At 34.8% G+C, this 18,540-nt stretch overlaps 3 protein-coding genes across 6 annotated transcripts; 1 reads left to right on the top strand and 2 right to left on the bottom strand.

Annotated features, from left to right (window-relative positions):
- Positions 1 to 21: 21 nt before the first annotated feature.
- Ssu72 (Ssu72 CTD phosphatase) lies at positions 22 to 895 on the top strand. The gene has a single exon (XM_053743687.1). It carries the CDS (start codon positions 256 to 258, stop codon positions 832 to 834), a length of 579 nt encoding a protein of 192 aa, XP_053599662.1. The 5' UTR covers positions 22 to 255; the 3' UTR covers positions 835 to 895.
- A 755-nt stretch (positions 896 to 1,650) lies between these two features.
- On the bottom strand, positions 1,651 to 7,727 carry eas (easily shocked). 2 transcript variants are annotated; one of them, XM_053743685.2, is made up of 7 exons: positions 7,613 to 7,727; positions 6,347 to 6,483; positions 6,070 to 6,253; positions 4,511 to 4,599; positions 3,686 to 3,912; positions 2,398 to 2,626; positions 1,651 to 1,910 (listed from the first exon to the last, which is right to left on the bottom strand). In XM_053743685.2, exons 1-7 carry the CDS (start codon positions 7,658 to 7,660, stop codon positions 1,844 to 1,846), a joined length of 981 nt encoding a protein of 326 aa, XP_053599660.1. In that variant the 5' UTR covers positions 7,661 to 7,727; the 3' UTR covers positions 1,651 to 1,843. The 2 variants fall into 2 exon arrangements, with proteins under 2 accessions (XP_053599660.1, XP_053599659.1); XM_053743684.2 differs by having other exon boundaries at positions 7,153 to 7,704.
- Positions 7,728 to 8,796: 1,069 nt separating this feature from the next.
- Positions 8,797 to 18,522, bottom strand: Hsp110 (Heat shock protein 110). 3 transcript variants are annotated; one of them, XM_053743793.1, is made up of 15 exons: positions 18,228 to 18,522; positions 16,790 to 17,030; positions 16,451 to 16,592; positions 16,178 to 16,314; positions 15,943 to 16,097; positions 15,488 to 15,690; positions 15,144 to 15,262; positions 14,545 to 14,691; positions 14,061 to 14,178; positions 13,478 to 13,800; positions 12,511 to 12,624; positions 11,763 to 11,972; positions 11,161 to 11,303; positions 10,780 to 10,948; positions 8,797 to 10,660 (listed from the first exon to the last, which is right to left on the bottom strand). In XM_053743793.1, the coding sequence occupies exons 1-15, from the start codon at positions 18,341 to 18,343 to the stop codon at positions 10,517 to 10,519; spliced, it is 2,481 nt and encodes an 826-aa protein (XP_053599768.1). In that variant the 5' UTR covers positions 18,344 to 18,522; the 3' UTR covers positions 8,797 to 10,516. The 3 variants fall into 3 exon arrangements, with proteins under 3 accessions (XP_053599768.1, XP_053599767.1, XP_053599769.1); XM_053743792.1 differs by having other exon boundaries at positions 12,511 to 12,645; XM_053743794.1 differs by having other exon boundaries at positions 12,511 to 12,645; positions 13,556 to 13,800; positions 18,228 to 18,521.
- Positions 18,523 to 18,540: the final 18 nt, after the last annotated feature.

Here is an 18,540-nt window from a genome sequence, read left to right on the forward strand (position 1 = left end):
GTCAGTCTGACATATGTCAGTGACATAGTGTCACACTGACAAATTATCTTTGTTAGCTTGCAGAAGCTAGCTGCTGAATGAATTTCGATAATTGCAACTATTCCACGTCGTTTGCATAAATTTGGAAATCATTTAATTGTTTATTGAAGACTACGTTATTGAATGGATAGTTTTTTTCAGAGCATAATAAAGCATTATTTCTAAAGCTTCTCCCTAAAAATGATTGTATGTGTTTGAGGTCTTTTTATCTTTAGAATGGGTGATATTTACATCGCAGTAGTATGTTCTTCCAACATGAATCGGAGCATGGAAGCTCATGCATTTCTTGTTAAAAAAGGTTTCAAAGTTAAATCTTTTGGAACTGGTGAAAAAGTAAAACTACCAGGCGCTTCCGCGGATCGGCCCAACTGTTACGAATTCGGTGTACCATATGATGATATATACAATGACTTATTAGAGAAAGACAAGGGATACTATACCCAAAATGGTTTATTACATATGTTGGATCGGAACAGGAGGATCAAACCATGCCCAGAAAAATTTCAAGTGTCTACAGAGCGATTTGATGTCATTATAACATGTGAGGAGAGAGTATATGACCAAGTAATAGAATGGTTTGGTTCAAGAAGATCAGTGTATAACCAACCTGTCCATGTTATTAACATAGACATCCAAGATAACCATGAAGAGGCAACAATCGGGGCATTTTTAATAAGTGATATGGTCACTAAAATGGCTCAAAGTGAAGACTTGGACAATGACATTGATGAATTATTGCATGATTTTGAAGCAAAGTGCCACAGGCCAATTTTGAATTGTATCATGTTTTACTAATTTATGATTTGACATATATGACTATAATTTCAATAAAATTAAAATGAATTGTTATAGGCAATTATCTTTTTATTATAACAAAATGTACATTTTTATTATACTCTAATAGCATCTTGAGTCTATTAATAGAGTCCAACGTGGCACAAATATGTGAGCTGTGTTAAATTTTAATATTTTTCTTATAACTGGCTCACCTACGGAGGGGTTTAACTGAAATCGGAACTAAATTTATTTTTCTCAGGAATGTTAGTAGAATGTCATAGGCTTCAAGTATTTTGTTTCTGATTAAATAAACCCAGCATGAGAATTTTTTTTATTTGCTGATCAATATGACTCAGATTGAATAGCTTGTTGCTAATGGTTAAAAGAAATAGGTGGTGTTGATGGAATTTGTAGGTACTCCATATTACCAACTAACATATTCCATGCCTATTAATTCCATGCTGGTGTCAAAGTTGTTACAGTTACAAATAGAGACCATGATGTGTGGCGTTCCAAGCACTTGGGAATTGAGTTAACTTTTGTTTTCGTTAATAAATAACGAAATTGATGAAAATGTGACGGTGGCGCTAGCGTGCGTGTTTGCACCCCCTGCCCTGTTTCGTCTTAGATAATTGTCCGTCTAAATCTGAACTAGGTATACAGCCAGTTTGTTTTAACATTTTTCAAGTATTTGAGTTTCTACTTTCAATTTAATACATAGATAGTACATAGTTTCGAAGCAAACTAGAAGTCGGGCACAGAGACGCACGAGTGATTTTATAACTTTTTTTCTTCTTTTGAGCTTATGGAACCTTAAAAAGAATAACTACGCAATTAAATTCTAATATTTTTAATTATTCAACATAAATTTATACAAGTTTTTGGTGAACTGTCATAATTTCATTATGACATTCAATAACTACAACAAAATTATATATACAACTATATACATATATTATTTATTTATTCATAATTGCTTATTCTATAAAATAAAAATATTAACTAAAATGTTGATGATATAAACTGGTCAACTGAATTCTTTGAGGATTTTGTCTTTTATTTCATAATAACGATGTAATCTTATTTCGGCGTATCTGCAATATAAAAAATACATTAATTTAATTTAAAAAAAGAGAATATCAATGGCTGCATAAACTTAGGTAGTGAAGTACCCTTTTTCCTTGTTACATTTCAGATTTATATTGTACTGTAGTCGTCCTGTCCATTCGTTCTTTATCAAAGCATATATTAAGTTCGTATCAGCGCGGCCGCACACATTCGGTTTCCGAATTAAATTTAGGAATACAACTGAGATCGAAAACCGCTTCAAATTTAATTTAGTACGTTTTTCGTAATGTGCTGTATGCATGAAAAATATAGAAAAAATGCTGCTTCTGGACTATCAGACATAGACCTCATAGGTGACGAGAGTGAACTAAATAGACACAATGAGTCGACTCTTAACCGATTGGGGTATAACATATCGCCACTATTGCGTTGTACTACGTAAAATAGAAAACCATACCAACTAAAATAGCGGTTATATTATAAAAAAAACATTATAGCAATAAAAAAACGTACCTTCCGAAATCGAAATCAATAGTGGAATGTTCATATTGGACAAGGGACCACACTCCCCAGGAAAAGTGTGAAGCTAGCGTCAAACGCTGGACCTCTTTGTAAACTTTAAGTATCTCCGATTCGGATGGGGTCTCGGTCTGCGTATATTCGGCTAAATAGACTCTTATCCATTTTTCCTGGAAATCTTTATTTGGATATCTGTTATAGTCGATATCCTCTATGGTCAAACCTGAAATAAATAAAATATATCTAATATTAGGAAACTACAGTGACGTTATTTGTAATATTGCTATAAAAGAAAAAATATGATATAATATGTGAAAGAAAAAACAAACAAAATTGGTACAAAGAGGTGGGAAGGAAAGGTATATACATACACCTAAATTCAGTCTATCATCTGTCTGTATCATCGACACAGTTTATCATTTAGGCTATTGACCTTCCATGAACTCATAACCCATCACAAATGTCTCAATAAGATAACAACAGGATGAACTTAGTTGAGTAGATAAATAAGCTAGATAATACTGAATGAAGGTCTCATACTATATGTTACGACGCCTTGAGAATCCTCTCAAGGCGTCGTAACATATAGTATGAGACCTTCATGACAAACGTCACGTCACAATAGGTACCTAACTAATCCTAGTTAGGTACCTATTGTGACGTGACGTTTGTTTGCCATACTTATACAGTTAGATGGAAAGGCTAGGTAATTGTTATGTAATATTCGAGGATGATCGTTTCGTTATTTATAGAATATTTTTTCCTTGTGAACTAACAGAACTGAAAACATCAGAAAGGACAACTGTAAATTAGCACATCTATACCACCAACCAGAGATGGGTTTACATACCTACACCCAGGCAGAAGAACAGGTTTTTGCCCGAGGCCGGTCCTAAACCATCTCTGCTAGTTAAGTAGTTACCTATTCTTGCATATCACTCCGATTTTAGAAATATATTAGTACATATAGCTAAGCTAGGTACCTACTCAGGTACCTGGTGATTCGCAGAGCGTTTCGACCGCTGCGGTCGCGCTGTCACTACAATTTTTCAAATTTTAACAAGGACAAGAACTATATCACACTATATATACTATATTTTAATATATCACATTACATTAATTACTGTGTACTGTAGTAATGTAAATTTTATGAATGATTGATTTTGGAAATGATTCCTTCCTCAAGAAAATTGACGGATTGTATTGACCACGCAGCCGCAGCGGTCGAAACGCTCTGCGAACCACCCACCTACCTATACAGAATCGTATGAATTTTACTTACCGACATATTCATTGAAATGATTGGCGATATCGTAGGCTTGGTAGTTATATGCCGCATATTCATAGTCAATGAAAGCAACGGTCCCTTCAGATTGGTCGTAGATCACGTTTCCTAGAACCAAATCATTGTGAGCAAACACGACTGGGCTCTCGGCTTTGGCTAAGTGGGACTTTAAGCGCTCAAACTCTATCCTTAGTTTTGTTACTGACCCAAGACTATTCACAAATCTACAACAGAAATGCACAAAATATCTTTGTTAAACATACTATAGGTACTTATTTAAGTACACGAAACGTACCATTACTTATGCCATTTATTTTATACTAATGTTATTTGTTAAAAAAATTTAATCACGTGCAGTTGAAATATTATTAATTTATGGTCAATCAATGTCACGCACTAACATTCCGACTTGAATATTTGTATCTTCCCAACTGATACTTACTTCTTACAAATAGGTACCTACAAAATGAGTTAAGTAGGTAGTTTGTTACCACTTCAAGCTTTACCAATTCAAACAATATTTTTAAATTTTCGCTTTTTAATTGTACACACTGAGTAGGTAGGTACAATACTTTAGAAAGGTAACCTGCGTCCTATAGGTTACCTTTCAAAAGTATTGTTATCGTGGAAAATTCACGGGCGAAGTCACATGCTAGAACTATATACTACTTACTAAATATAATAAAGTTAAGTCACGTGTAAGAATTATATACTTACTTACTAAATATAATAAACTTAAATCTATAATATTAAATTTTAAAATATAAAATTGATATAGGTATGTATATTATGTTTAGAGCCAGAAAAGAGCATAGAACAGACCTTTTTTGTTTGTTTTCATCTGTAAAACGTTCTGGTATCAAACTTAAAAATTGTTCAGTTTTTTCCCACAACACAGGCTCTTGGTTTACCTGAAAAAAATTAAAAGTACGTAAGCATGCGAGGAAGAAGTTAGAGGAGGCTTTTGCCCAGCAGTGGGACTCAAACAGCTAATAAAAAATAAAAAAGCATGCCTATTAACCTGAAAAGACCAAGGTCGAGTCTCTTCTGTTATCTCTGAGTATCTCAAATCGAGCAAAAAAGCGGCATTTACGCTCTTTATTTTTTAAACCCAACTACATATCTACCTCCATAATTCTTGTATTTTTATTCAATTGAAATGTCGCTAAAATTGAAACATACTGCAGTCCGCCGTCTCTCTAACAAATGACTACAGTACCATGACTATACAGTTTCAGATACAGATACAGAAAAGATCTTTTTTATACGCCCATAGTTTCGGTGTCAAAGAAATAATAAAAGCACTGGTGCTACCTCTCAGTATTTACAGTATAAAAAGCAGTACTATGTAACCATTTGGTAGGTAACCATTATTTACCACTATCACACTTCTAAACATGGGTAAGTAACATTTCAGTAATTTCTTAATAAGGTAGCAACTAATTTCAAATGCATGTCTGTTGATATACAAGTGTGTGCTTTATCTACTAATCCTCTTGTTATTTCCTAACTGTGGAAATATACATATGCTGAATTGACATGATAACATTTTAAGACATTGTTACTCGGGTGATGTGATGATAGGAGTGTAATCTAAGAATCAGTTAAATATAATAAAGTCATAAGCCTTATCACTATCACAATGATAAATAGGTAGCATAAGCATAGTTTACACTACTCTGCCATAATTATTTTATGATGTGTATGTGTTAATAATACTGGTCAAGCAAATTGAATTATTGCCCATTAGATCTACATCAATCAATTTAATACAATATAGATAACAATATTGCTAAAAAATATATGAATTTTGACACAAAAAGAGCGCAGCTATCTACAACTATCACTTTTCGGGAACTGCACACGAAGTGATAGTGATATGTAGAAAAATAAATAGATTGTAAAAACTGACATTATAGGCAAAATGGGCGAGCAGTAATGTAAATTTTGGAAAATGTAATTGGTAGTTATGCTATATTAAAATTTGGTTAGTAATAATCATATCACCATCAATCATCTTTTATAATCATTTGGCCAGCATGCAAAGAATTTAGCAATAATAAAAATCTGGGTTTTTTTTTGATCGATGTAAAATTCAGGCTGTATTTCTTGTCCTGTAAACTGTATGTAATTTAATTATTTCGGCAGCAGAGACTAGTAGCAGCAATTGGGCAGCACCAATTATGATAACTATAATATTAATTTGAAAGATCAAGCTTCCAAAAAAGCAGGGGTTGTAGGGGGTGTACATAAATCCCCTGCAACTTCTGCCTGCAATCAGATATCTAAAATATCATATTGGAATATTTAAAAATCTAAATTACAAAGAGGACCTCAAGTCTTATTGGATATTGTTTAAAATATAGAAATATAAAACCTACCTCTTGGCCAAGTTTAACCTTGTGCATTTTTGCCATTTGTTTAGCAACTAGGGGCCATATTTTGTCATCATATACTGATTCTGTATTTAGACAAACTCCAGGATAATACTGATAAGCCAGACCATTTTCAAAAATTCCATATATTTCAGGTGCCAATCCAAGAGCATGCAATGCTTTTATGTTTCTGAAACAAAGGTATTATAGTTAATAGAAATATTTTATGTAAGTAAAAAATAAAACTAGATACCATAAATATTTGGTCTAACTAATTAGGTACCTTATTTCAGCAGCTCTGTCTATAAGCAAGTCTGTCTTGTTCCCATAAATCCGAACAAGAACCACATTGTTGTTTTCATCTACGTTAGTACACAAACGGCAAGCAACTAGTTTATTAGTGATTCCATCAGTGAATAGCTAAAAAAAAAGATCACAAGATGTAAAAGAATAAAGGAAGAAATATATGTATAATAAATTAGTGAATAATCAAAAACTTTGCTAGTAAATAATAACTAGCTTTTTTATTATCGAATCTTGAAAGGTTTACCAAAGTTAAAAAGTAACATGCAATTTTTCTGGGATCAAGTATGAAATCTAAGTGCCAGTGTATTGAATGCTGATTTGTTAGTATATCAGTATTTTAAAGACAAATTATTTTATAGAGAAGTGAAAGAGAGGTATTACACTGCACTGTGCTTGTGTTGTGGGGATCTTGAACTTGTCATATGTAAAATATTATAGATACATATTATAGTAAAGTGGAAGAGTATTTAAATTTTGTCTCATTTGTTTTGAATCAATCTCATTTTAAATACAATAATAAAATGAGGCAACAATTTAACTATTGACAGTTTTTTAGCATAGTGTGATTTGCTACCAAAAACATGTTTATTTATGACTGCTTTTGGAATGACAACTGTAAAATAGGTTACAGTCAAGACTCAACAGCCCAACAACCTTATCTTATTCATTGCAAATTCACCACTGAAAAAGTAACTAGTAGGTACCTTACTAATTATATCAACCATAAAGTTCAATATGTATTTGGTTTATTCTATTATTTCTAAATCAAAATTAAAACAATACCTTGAATTTTATGTTTGTAGGATTCCAATCAGGCCTTATTTTTTTTAGAAGTTGTAAAATCCCACCAAACAAATCTTTTTCCTCAATTTTGACCGACACATAAATATCACTACAGAGGCGGACACCTGACATTTTTCCAAGTTAACAGCGAGGGTGCAAACTGTAATATTGAGCGTTAGCTCGGCTAGGATATGATTTGCAGGTGTGCAACTCGTGAGATACGCTGAGTGACTAATATAATAAACACAGTCAGTAGTAGTTTGAAACTGCGATACTCGACTTTAGCAGCGCCTTTATTGCAGTCACTCGTCGGTCTTTTATCACAGTAGGAAATAATTTTATAATATCACAAAAACAATTTTGAACATTTTTAGAAAAAAATTATGTACATATTTTTTTCTTTTACGATTTCGCGCATCAAATTAATAAAATAAACAGAATTACAACGCAGCGTACGTACAGCACACACCAGCACCTGCTGAGTGGCGTCAAGTGGCGTGGCGACCATCCATTCAATGATCCATAGTGGAGATGGCGACCGAGTGCTGACAGGACAGGGCCAGCTGACAGCCGTCTGTCAGGCAGGACAGGAAATCTATCAAGCAATGGATTATAAGTACTTCATACAACCGGAGTACTTACTAATTCCATGCTATCGATAAATTGCGATAGATAGACAAAAAATTACTCAAACTCAAAATTGGAAAAATAATTTATTATGTGTATAATGTGTGAAATGGAGAAGGCAATGGCAAACCACAGTGCCAAGAAAGTTCCACATAATGACCACGACCATCAGCCATGAGGAAATACTACTATGAAGAGAAGTTCTAGAACTATCGATAGCAATATAATATTTTAGGAATGGAAATTATTTGAGCTTATGTTTTTCCAAGCTTATTTTGTATCCCACACACGGAACACACAAAATAAGCCATACTACGTTACAATCGACTATCGATCGGAAGCATAAATACAAACTCCGACATGACACTGTCGGAGCCGTGCGGTTCCCCAGGCGCAACACCTAGCCTGGCGGGAAGATATTCCCTTTGTGGCGGTCGAGCATAATCACCTAGCTCCCGCTACACTACTTGCACAACGTGGTCCTACTTACCTACTTACTTTCTTTTTCTATATTGTCGATCAATGCGGTTTCCTTTCCTGACATTCTGCTCCTAAGATGTAATCGAGCCACTTGGTTATCGGTAAGATTTACCGCCGCCGATCAAACACAGCTTGTTTTATCTGATATATCAGGACATACCTGTTTTAGAGAGGAAAAAGACAAACTAACTCTACACCCACTGCTTGGAAATTCTCAAAAAGTTGACAAGTTACTTGAAATGCAGTTGGCACCATGGAATAAGTAGGTACTCGTGTAAATAAAAATGAAAAAGTACTTATTCTAAGCAGATATTTTAGGAAAAAATAGCATTCTTCTTTTATAGTGAAATAAGATTTTTCTTTCATAGTGAAAGAAGATTTTTCTTTCATAGTGAAAGAAGATTTTTCTTTCATAGTGAAAGATTTTTCTTTCATAGTGAAAGAACATTCTTCTTTCATAGTGATATAGCTATATTCGAAAACTGCGAAAAAGGGTAGGTACCTAATTAGCAAAGGCTAAGAAATAAAACACGGAAATATTATTAATTAATTTACTAAGCCTTTAATATTAGAAATGCACAAATAACATACTTATGGTTCAACCATTTATTGGTATGTACAATACGTAGGTAGGCCAAACAGGTAAACATAATTCGGCAGTAATTTACGGAGTAGTGCAGATATGCAGATTAAAAATCGAACTTACGTGTGTATTTCAAGTCGTTCAGAGAAATAATTTCTTACCTTTCGTAATCGGGTTAATGCGTTCAATTCTTTATCTGCACAAGTTATACCAAAGTAATTATTCAGTGAAGTATATTATTTTATAATACAGAAAAAAGTATTAAATCAAAATACTACAGTCACATTCAAATTTGACTAAGTAATCCTATCATTATTTTTCTGTGATAGGTAGTCTGGCTGGATGCACCACAAGACAATCACTATCGTGCTAATTTAGCAAATAAAATATGAACTTCTTTTTCAACTTATACACATATAGGTAGTTTGCACTTACTTTTAATAAAATTACAAGTCTTTCTTGTGGAAAACAAGAATCCAAGACTTAAATGTATCCAGCGACAGTAGTTTTAATAAAGAAAACGTAATTATAACAGTAGTATAGAGACAAAAATCGAGTTAAGTATATTTCGAGAATGTGGAATGCTAAAGCGTGTGTTCTAAAATAGCAACCAATACAATTTTGTACATTTAAAAAACGTGACGATGACATGTCTCGATGTTTCTAAAACTTGCATTAACTATCTTTTACTGAAAATATACTATTGGTGCATTGTGATATTACGGATAAAACAGACCAAATAAATATAAAACAATATTAATAATAAAAAAAAGAAATAAGCACTATCTAAGTAGTAATATTTTGTAAGTAGTATTTTATTTTCTAATAAATTTATTCAGTGACTAAATTCATTATTTTATCACATCACAATGAAGGAAATCTGCCAGAAGCAGTAAAATGCACTTTGTGTACAAATCATAACAAAAATAAGTATAAATTAATACTTCTCGGGTTATATGTCAAATTAAGAAATGTGCAACTATTATTTATTATTATAATCGAGTTACCAACATTCAAAACAATATTTACTGAACTCCAATAAAATATAAGTAACACGAGACGTGGTCACATTTGAATCAAAATAAATATTAATTATATACCATATTCGCCCAAATATGGGCAACACGCGGCTCCCACACAGATTAAATAATAACTTTTAAAAGTCGAATTCATAAACAGTAAATGTTTGGAGGTGTATAAAATAGGATCATACTACACGGATTCAGATTTTCCTTAACAATCGTTGCCATCGGAGCTCCGGGCCAAGAACATATAAAATCACGGTAGGTATGTTGTATGAGAGTTTTCAATACAGCAATTTCTTTGAAAAAGATATAACCCTCAATACAATCTAAATTTAGAACTATAATCCTCACAATACAATCTAACCCCGTTATTCGAAAGATAAAGCATATTTCAAGCTAAAGTATATTTTGCCACTGTCGCACTTTAAATCTGAAATTGAAAGAAAGAGACCAAACATACTTTAGCTTAAAGTATGCTTGTATCTTTTTATGAATAACAGGGTGAATCTATAACTGCTAAGTAAGAATTTAGATATAAAAAAGAGCTGTTGCAGTAATTTGTTGATCGGGAATCCGTGTGGTTAGAGATAAGTGTTGCATTGTCAAGAAAATCTAGGTGACTACGGGAGGTGTGTCGGGCGTGCGGAGCTCATTCCACGTCCATCTTCTCCTGCGGCTGGTCGCTGCCGGCGCCGGGCTGCCCGTCGCCCGCCGTGGGGTTGGTCGCTGGCGGCGGCGTTTTCTCTTTAGGCTTCGGCTTGTTCAGGATAGGATTGATCAAATTCTCAAAGTTCTGTAATGAAAAGAGGTTCAGATTGAAGATCGATTTCGAACATAGTCTACGAATTCGCATAATTACGAAACGTAGCGTGCGTCGAAGCAAAGAAGCAACGGAGGCGGAGTGGCACCGACCTGTCGCTCCTGGCGTATCTGGTGCGTGGTGTGCGGCGGCGCCTGGTGCGGCGGCGTCTGCGTCAGCGTCTGCCGCGCCTTCTCCAGCCAGCTGTGCGCGCTCGCGGCGGCCTCGCTCACCTTCTGCATGTCCGACTCCGTTAAATGCGCGTATTTTGCATCGCCGGCCCTGAAAAACGCAATGCGTCGCTATTCACAGAAGAATAAAATCGATTTCATTTATTTTGATAATAGATTGTGATTATTCTTTTTGGAGATGACATGAACTTACCACATTTTTCACTATCACTTTTAAATTTAACAAATCTGGGCATTGTTGATATTTTGACTCAAAGTTATATTAGTTAAAATGCAGTATAAGCAAGTATCCTAAAGCCTTACTTGTAAAGATCGATGGCTTTATTAGCTAATTGAATGGCTAGTGAGAAATCGTCTAGGGCTCCTGGACGAAGTTCGAATTCTAATCTTCTTTGTTTAATGGGTTCTCCTTCCGTTTTCAACTCTGTTAACTTGTCACTATAAACCTAAAAAAGAAAGAAAATGTTATCTTCATTACAAGAACTTCAAAACATTTTGAACATTCTAATAACTATTTAAGTTTGTTTTGGCATTTTTTCTCTCAGATTTCTGAAATGCCAGTTATTTGTAATTAAATATGAAAACTAGGTGTATAACCAAGCATGTACCACGAGTTTCCGTGGCAAAACTAGGAACTATCAATAACAGATAGACCACGTCTTTGTTTTCAGCCACAACAGTAGCGTTACGTCTGTGTGATGTCTTTCGTGGAAATCAATCGGGAATAGTAACTTTTTGAATCGCCAATCTTGACAGATACGCGATCCAATTTACGTTCTCAATGCACATCATGGTACGGAATAGTATGCAAAATGAGTGAATGAAATCGAATCGGCGTATCGTTTCGGTGTCTACCTATAATGGATCGTTATATTATCTCTAGGGTAGGAATTAGCGAAGCTGACCTGCCGGTTCTGGTCCTCGCCCTCGTCGTAGAGCCAGTGCTCGAGCGCGTCGAGCGCACGCACGAGGCGCGCGCGCGCGTCGTCGGCCACGAAGGCGTGCAGCGCCTCGCCCTCCGACAGCTGCCCGCGCAGCTCGTACACGTACTCCTCCAGCGCGTTGCGGGCGTCCGCGCGCTCCTTCTCCTGCCTGTCCTGCGCCTGCATCTTACCCTGCGAAAGTACATGTATGTCTGAAATGTAATAAAAATTCTCGTCCGACGCACCGCATCGAGGCGATGTGCTTAGAATACTGACAGCTTTTCCCCGATGAACTGCCAGACTTATTCACTGACCCTGATAACATTCACAATACAATATTATCTGTACTCCATCTTTTCTTATTTTTTGTTAAAGTAAAATACAGATAATAACACTAAGGTACCAAATCCATGTAAGGATCTATCTATGCACTGCATATTCGCTTTAACATTAAAAATAACTTATTGCTATACCATAGTTATTAATCTGTGTGGAAAAGACCCATTCAACAACATTTATTAACAATTAAAGTAAATTCTTAACAAGTTTATTTTAATTTATATGGCTGTAAAATCATGAATGACACAATAAAATTTTTCACAAGAATAAGCCTTCTGAAATTTAAAAACAAATCTCAACATGGCTAACAACACAGAGTCAAAAGTTTCAGTATTTGTAGTACAAAGTTAAAGAATCATTTCTTTGCAAGAAAAACTACAAAAAGAAATACCTCTTGTTCCATGTAAGTATTGAGGTCGTGTTGAGAGTAGCCATGAGTTCTAGCATCGATGGGCAGTTCAATAGTTTTCACCAGTACTTTTTTGGACTTCTCCTTTGACTTGTCCTTTTTGTCATCAGAGTTATCCTGAAATAAGGGCAAACAGTTCAAAACTATAAATGCATTACACCTCCCCCACCACTGCACCACTTGTACTTAAAAAAAAATGTTATGAATCGAAAAATGACAAGACATAATTCCAAGTGGTGTAGTGACCCATTTGCACCTCCTGCAACAAAATTGGAAGATAGTCATTTAGAACTTCAAAAATTTAAATCTTCCAAAGCTGTTGACTGAAGAAAATTAAGAAGAAACCAACCAATATATTGCAGGATAACAAAACATGCGTGGACACAGAGACAGAACTGTAAAAGAAATAATTTGTCAAAACACAATATCACCGACCACAAGGCGTCACAAGCCTTCAATGCAATATTTGTGTGCAAATGGGACCTCGAAAGGAGAATGGGGAAGTCTCTTTGATTGTTTGTGGTGTCCGTTGCCATAAAACAAAGAGAGCAAAAAAGGAATGATATGCTGTTTCAAACTAATATTACAATGGGTTTTATGGTAATAAATTATAACCTACATGCCCTAACTTACTGGAACTGGAATAATAAAAGTCAAAAGACGTACTCTGATTTACGATGCGTCACTGGGGTGGGTAAGTGATCCAGTGAATTAGGGCCTTGAAGCATGTTTTTTGAAAAACGAAATAAACTTACAGGCCATTTATTTGAAATGCAGGAATACGGTTTTTGCAGACCCTATTTATTTATTTAAATTAATTTGTAGTTTAATTTTTGGGCCTGACAGTTTACCTCAAAAAACAACCACACAATAAGCCTGGTCGCATAGGAAAGCTTGGACACACAACCGGCAACAAACACCACTTGTATCACGCGCTACCGACACGTACCCCGCTGAACCACTGGCCTACTCTCTGTGTCCACGACTGTTTTTGTTGCGGCTCCGCCCCCACCTCATCTTCCCTCACCTCTTGGTTCTCTGGCCCATTCTGTTGCGAGTCTTGAGACCCGTTGGTCTCCATAGGCGCCTCTTGAGTCGGGTTCTCAGAATTCTCCATCTCAATATTCTCATTCTGCGCGCTCTCTTGCTTCTTCTCCACAAGTGAAGCGGACGCGACGGTTATGATGCCGTTAATATTTACGCGTACTTTCAACTTAACCTTCTGGGATTCCCCTTCTGAGGTTGGCTGAACATCTCTAATGTGCCATTGACCTATGATATAACAAGGGTAAGAATGACGTTGTCTAATTAATTGATATCCTTGTGTATGGGTAAAATTATTGAAATGAGTAAACATTGGACACTTCGATACTGTGGGTGTTTTGATATAGTAGTCTCTGAGCAACTTAAAGGAAAACATTTTAAAAGTAGCTGGAAAGAAATTTTTCCTTCAAAACAAGTCTTAAAAGGAAAGAGAGCAATGAGGAAAAATAAGTATGGTGTAAAGTTTCTCTAACATTGATATCACTTACCAATAAAAGTATCTGGGAAGGGAATTTGCCCAGAATAATAAGCGCTGACTGAGAAAGGTTCCTTTCTGTAGAACGTCAACATCTTTGTGAATGGAGCTGCATGGAATGGAGGGAACACCTGTAAAAGTAAAAATATATTTAGTCAGTTTCTCAAACGGATTGATTTGTTTTGTACTTACAACAAAGGCGAATGGGGTTATATAACATTTTTTTTCAATATATGAAAAAAAAATCGACTATAACATGGTATAATAAAGAGTGCTATGTATAGAAGGATACAATCTGGTCACCTGTAACGATACGCGCCTTCCCCGCTCAGACGCAACAAGATTTTAGTCGAAAGCTAAATGAGTATATATGAGCTGTTGCTGTTTCACGCACACTAACGCGTTGCGTTTCACGTACAAAACTTTGGCGACTCATTCGCCTCATAGAAAAAAATCGAGTGTCTGTGATTATATTGAGATGGCATCAGATATCGGACCTCCATGTCGCCGTCTTCGCCGCGCGCTGCGTCCCAGGCGAGGTGCACAGCGTAGGGCTGCACGTCGGTGACGCTGAACTCCCGCACGCGCACCGCGGGGCTCAGCATCGCACATTGCAGGGCACATCCGCGCGACACAGCTTCGTCCTGGCAATTTATTTTAAGTTTATAAAAAAACAAGATTGCAGTTCTAGACGGCACATATTATCTGAGCATTTTCTCGGTTCCTTCCATCGCTGCTAAGATATTTACACAAACCCATCACGGATTATATTATTAGTAATGGCGCAACCACCCTGCCACTGCGGCAGATGAATGTAAGACGGTTAGGTCGCATTCGCGTTATAGAGAAACAAAAGCCGTATATTGAGGTACGGTACGCACGGCTCTTCCATCAGCAGAGATTTCTCTAAGGATAACATATGTATTTCTATCTAAATGCACACATAAACACTTATACTGAAAACTGGCAGTCGTCTAGAATAAATAAGTCAATATTTTTATTAAATTGCTTATTATTTGATATGGTCATTAACAAAGATATCATTATTGTTATAATTTTATTAAAATAAACCAACAGAGATGTAAAAACAATTTACCTGGTTAAGAGTGGTTGATGCAGTTTTTCCATAAACTTGTTCAATCAATCCTTTAACAGCAGGAATACGGGTAGATCCACCAACTATCTCCACAGAGTAAATGTCTTCGGGTCTTAGTTCTGAAAACAAGTTACCACTTCATTGTAACTAATGAATTGAAAAAAAAAAGATTTAAAATTTATATCTATTAACTTATCATAATAATAAACTTCTACTATGTAAATTCTACTTTTGTAATATGTTTTATAAGTAAGAGTATTTGTTTTTATAATAAGTTAAAATAAATTCTTCATTCTTGTATCACTTAAATAATTTTGATTAAAATTTTAATCATAAATACTAACTAGCATTATGTAGGAGATCTCTCAGGGTCCTCTCAACTCTGGTAAAAGTTTCAGCTGAAAGTTGTTCCATCTGGGATCTCTGCATGTCACCAGAGACATCCCTTTCTTCCATAAAGCACTCAATGTTCAAAGGTAAGCGGGTGCTATTGGCAGACATTTGCTTTTTTATTTTTTCAACCTCTTGCAGTAGACGAAGGAAAGCTCTGTAAAATAAGAAAGTATTTCTTAATAATATTTTTTGAATCTAGTAAGTACTTATAGAATTGCAGTGCACAAGATTACAGAGTAACTGATACTCAAAAATTCACAGAAGATTGCTAATTCAGTCATTTATTTTTAAAGAAATATTAAATACATGAAATGTGAATGCTTGTACCCTTAAAGGATGTTACTAATTGTTATAATTAAATTACACTTTAAACACAACTTAGACATGTCAAGTTCAAGTTCTAAACCTTTGATTTTTTCTTGCATCCAGTTTGAATCTAGTCACAAAATCTTGACAGAAGTATTCAGCCAAGGCCATATCTATGTCCCTTCCACCACACTGAGGGTCCGATGCAGTTGCCAAAATACGCAATTTGCCCTTGTTGAAAGCAACAGCTGCCACCTGGAATTAAAAGTAATCTTCATCAGTTACATCAATTTAATCCAAAAGTTTTGTATATATAAAAAAATCTAATTATTAACCTGCAGGGAACTATGACCAAAATCAACGAACACAACATTGCGTGGCTTCTCCTCTGGTGCTGGGAGATCCTGTTTGTAAATACCATATGCTAATGCTGTGGCTGTTGTTTCATTCATAAGACGGAGCACATTGAGACCTGTTAAACAGACAAAAAATTTTTTTACCATTTTTTGTTTATCACAAGGTGTAAAATTCCAGAAGCACAGCAAACCTTGGGTAGAGGTCTCTAAGTGACAAGTGCAATATGACATGTTTATAGACAAGTGTCTTACCAGCAATAGAAGCAGCATTGAGCAAAGCATTTCTTTCAGCATTGGTGAAGTAACCGGGTACTGAGATGACACAGTCATTAATTTGAGTTTGTAGTGCAACAGTTGCTATATCTTTCAATTTTGTAAACAGCATTGCAGTTATCTGAAACACACATTAGAACATTTAAATTTTAATAAATCGATAATTTCAAATCAAAATAATAATGCAGGTCATAGCTCTAATCTCATGATGATATCCAAGTTCTGACTGATACTTTTGAAGTATAGGAGTAAAAAGTTAAATGAAGGTACAATAAATGATTTGTTGAAAAGGAATTAATGATAAGAAATTAAAATAACCTGCTCTGGACTAAAGACATTTTCTTCTCCGAGGTAATTGACCCGTATTCCAATACCTCCATCTGCTCTTTGTTCAACTTTAAATGGGAAATGTTTTAACTCTTTTTGCACTAGTGGGTCAGAATACTTTCTTCCAAGGAGTCTTTTGAAGCCAAAAACAGTATTCTTCATATTTGTAACCATCTGGTTTTTTGCAGCAACACCCAATATTCTGTTCTTTGGGGAGAAGGCCACACATGATCTAAAAATACAAATTAAGTATATGTTTTTCATTTGTTATTATGTAATATGAAGATAAATTCACATTTTCTTTTTGGATCAACCTGGTATATATAACTAGCTGTGGCATTAGAAACATTTTTTCCAAATTATTCTAGAGCTTAAGAAAATAATTGTAATGGTAAAGAAATTTGAAAAACGAAACTTTGGATCTACAAATATTTTAGAGTTAAGTATTCAATTTTTTTTCTAGAATTACATCACACCCTGAAGGTGAAACTGCCTCAGATTTTTATGGGTTTTTGAGAATTATTTAAGGAGATAAATATTTGTAGAAGTTTATCATTATTATAAGTCATTTTAAAGTATTTTATTAGATGGATATCTTTAGTTGAAAATGTAGGCAATATAGAAATACTGCTTACATTTCCAAATATGAATGTACAAATGGATGAACACTAAGTCCAATAATTTTATTGAAATAGTTCATGTAGATGGCAGATTTATCCCAATATATGTTGAAGCAGAAAGAAGTAATAAGGGTATATAGTATTAAGTACATAATTGACTAGCGACCCGTGCCGGCTTAACTCAGGTAAAAATATACACCTGAACCTTCCTCAGGTTTCATACTATTTATTTAAGAAACCAACATCAAAATCCGTTATATAGTTTTAAAAATCTAAGCATATATAGGGGCAGACAGCAGAAAACGACTTTGTTTTATATTATGTAGTGATGCAATAAACTATATAACCTTAAACTTTTTTTTATAGGAAAATGTGACAAATCATAACAATGTCAAGCTGGTGTAAAATAATTTAATAATGTATTTCAATAGGTGGTATCTATAAAACCCTACAATTTTACAACACATCCACCACAAAAATTGGATTAGATTATTCATAGAAATTTCTAGGAACCCCTAAGATTCATTTAGAACCAAAACATTTTTTTACATAAGTACATAGTATATGATAAAATAATAAACGAAAATCAGGAAATGTACAGTATATTTAAATCTAAAAGTAATATTTATCGATTATCAAGTATAAATGAATCAATACATTATAAATGGGATTTTTCCATGTAAGATGACAGGTAGAATAGTCAAGTCATGGAATAGAATTTAAAATGACAATTTACAATATTTCTATAAAGAACAGTAATATTCTTCCACATTAATTATTACCACAAAATAAAGGATAGTTTTACTTACGGAGTACCCCGTAAACTGTAATCATTGGCTATTGTCTCGATACCACCTGCTTTCGCTACAGCGATGTAGCAGGATTCATTGCCGAAATCAATACCAATGACGGACATCGCGGCCATAACTACTGATGAAGTTTATTTTATTGAAGTTGTAATTAAACAATTGTAATTTTTCACAGGGGAATGCTAGCTATAATAAACACGTTGTCTCAGCACACACTGACAATCACTCAATCAATTTGATCGCAATCGCACGCAAACGATCGCCGGTTCACACACTTTTCCGTCAGTACCGGAATTTTCTAGAATTGTCTGTC

Source organism: Plodia interpunctella, chromosome 4 (assembly GCF_027563975.2).
Source record: "Plodia interpunctella isolate USDA-ARS_2022_Savannah chromosome 4, ilPloInte3.2, whole genome shotgun sequence".
NCBI classification, from domain to species: domain Eukaryota; kingdom Metazoa; phylum Arthropoda; class Insecta; order Lepidoptera; family Pyralidae; genus Plodia; species Plodia interpunctella.

What these genes read in the sequence shown, in the direction of transcription:
- Ssu72 (XM_053743687.1), top strand. Translation starts at nt 256, where the DNA reads ATGGGTGATATTTACATCGCAGTAGTATGTTCTTCCAACATGAATCGG.
- Hsp110 (XM_053743792.1), bottom strand. Translation starts at nt 18,343, where the DNA reads ATGGCCGCGATGTCCGTCATTGGTATTGATTTCGGCAATGAATCCTGC. An exon ending in GATGCAAGAAAAAATCAAAG is followed by an intron (nt 15,691 to 15,942) that starts GTTTAGAACTTG and finishes CTTATTTTACAG; the next exon opens with AGCTTTCCTTCGTCTACTGC. An exon ending in GCGAAGACGGCGACATGGAG is followed by an intron (nt 14,179 to 14,544) that starts GTCCGATATCTG and finishes TTACTTTTACAG; the next exon opens with GTGTTCCCTCCATTCCATGC.
- eas (XM_053743684.2), bottom strand. Translation starts at nt 7,284, where the DNA reads ATGTCAGGTGTCCGCCTCTGTAGTGATATTTATGTGTCGGTCAAAATT. An exon ending in AGGTTAAACTTGGCCAAGAG is followed by an intron (nt 4,600 to 6,069) that starts GTAGGTTTTATA and finishes AATTTTTTTCAG; the next exon opens with GTAAACCAAGAGCCTGTGTT. An exon ending in TCATTTCAATGAATATGTCG is followed by an intron (nt 2,627 to 3,685) that starts GTAAGTAAAATT and finishes TATTTATTTCAG; the next exon opens with GTTTGACCATAGAGGATATC.